Source organism: Eimeria mitis, genomic scaffold (genome assembly GCF_000499745.2).
Source record: "Eimeria mitis Houghton genomic scaffold, Emh_scaff5627, whole genome shotgun sequence".
Classification (NCBI taxonomy): Eukaryota; Apicomplexa; class Conoidasida; order Eucoccidiorida; family Eimeriidae; genus Eimeria; species Eimeria mitis.
Window position 1 is genome coordinate 2,713 of NW_013573891.1, and position 858 is coordinate 3,570.

General features: G+C 49.9%; 1 protein-coding gene across 1 annotated transcript in view; it reads right to left on the minus strand.

Moving 5' to 3' along the window:
* The window catches only part of EMH_0083220 (uncharacterized protein), a gene marked incomplete at both ends in the record, with an annotated part of 2,844 nt that extends 2,163 nt beyond the window's left edge, over positions 1–681 (minus strand). Inside the window, 3 exons of the mRNA XM_013500617.1 lie at positions 1–43; positions 380–534; positions 631–681. Of these exons, the coding sequence (XP_013356071.1) occupies positions 1–43; positions 380–534; positions 631–681 (249 nt within the window). The remainder of the gene's footprint in view (positions 44–379; positions 535–630) is intronic.
* Positions 682–858: the final 177 nt, after the last annotated feature.

Consider the following 858-nt stretch of genomic DNA (forward strand, 5'->3'; position numbering starts at 1 on the left):
GTCGTCTTCTGACAAGTACGTCAGCGTCACTTCATCTCCCGCTCTGTGCACAACCCCAATCACCCCAAAAAGAAGACCCCACTCATACAACAGATACACGTAAGGCAGCCGATGCGTGGCTGCCGGTGTGCCCTTCGTTAAACCCACTGCATTGCTTGCTGCTGCCGTTTCTGCTACTCCTACTGCTTCTGCTGCTTCCTTAGCTGCACCGGCCCTTCTTACTACAAAGCTAGCCTTAGCTGCGGAGGGTAGGTTTAGGGTTTACGGTCATCGGGTCTAGAGTATTGTATGTGCTGGTATGGTGAGTTGAATGAGACAGCACAAGTTGAGCGGGACGTGCGCTGTGTCTGAGTTTTGTTGTTTTGGGGCATCTTCTCACCTTATGGTGGCTCGAGGAAAGAAACGGAAGTTGGAGTCGTTGTCTGTACACCAGAGGGCGTTCGGCAGGCACGAATGGGAGCAGAAAGAAGGCATGAAATATATCGCGTACCCTTCAGGCGACTGGTGATGCTCAAAGCAGTTGTGTAGCCACACCTACGAAACCAAACACAGCTTGTATCAGTGCATCATCGGGTGTATATACAACTCCCATCGTCTGCTTTACTTTTTAATTCTAAGGATGTTACTCACTTGAATCATTATTTCCATGTCGAGGTACTCCACCATTCCGCGTAAACCCATGCAGTCCACGAGAGTAACCGCTGCGGGTTGCAACCACCCCAAAAAAAAACACAGCAGCAGCAGCAACAAGAACAGCAGCTGCAACAGGAAGCAAAGCACTCTGCTTAACGACAGTTTCTGCACTACATTCAAGCTGCGGTTACCTTCAATGCTGGGCTTCACCGTCTCAGGTATAAA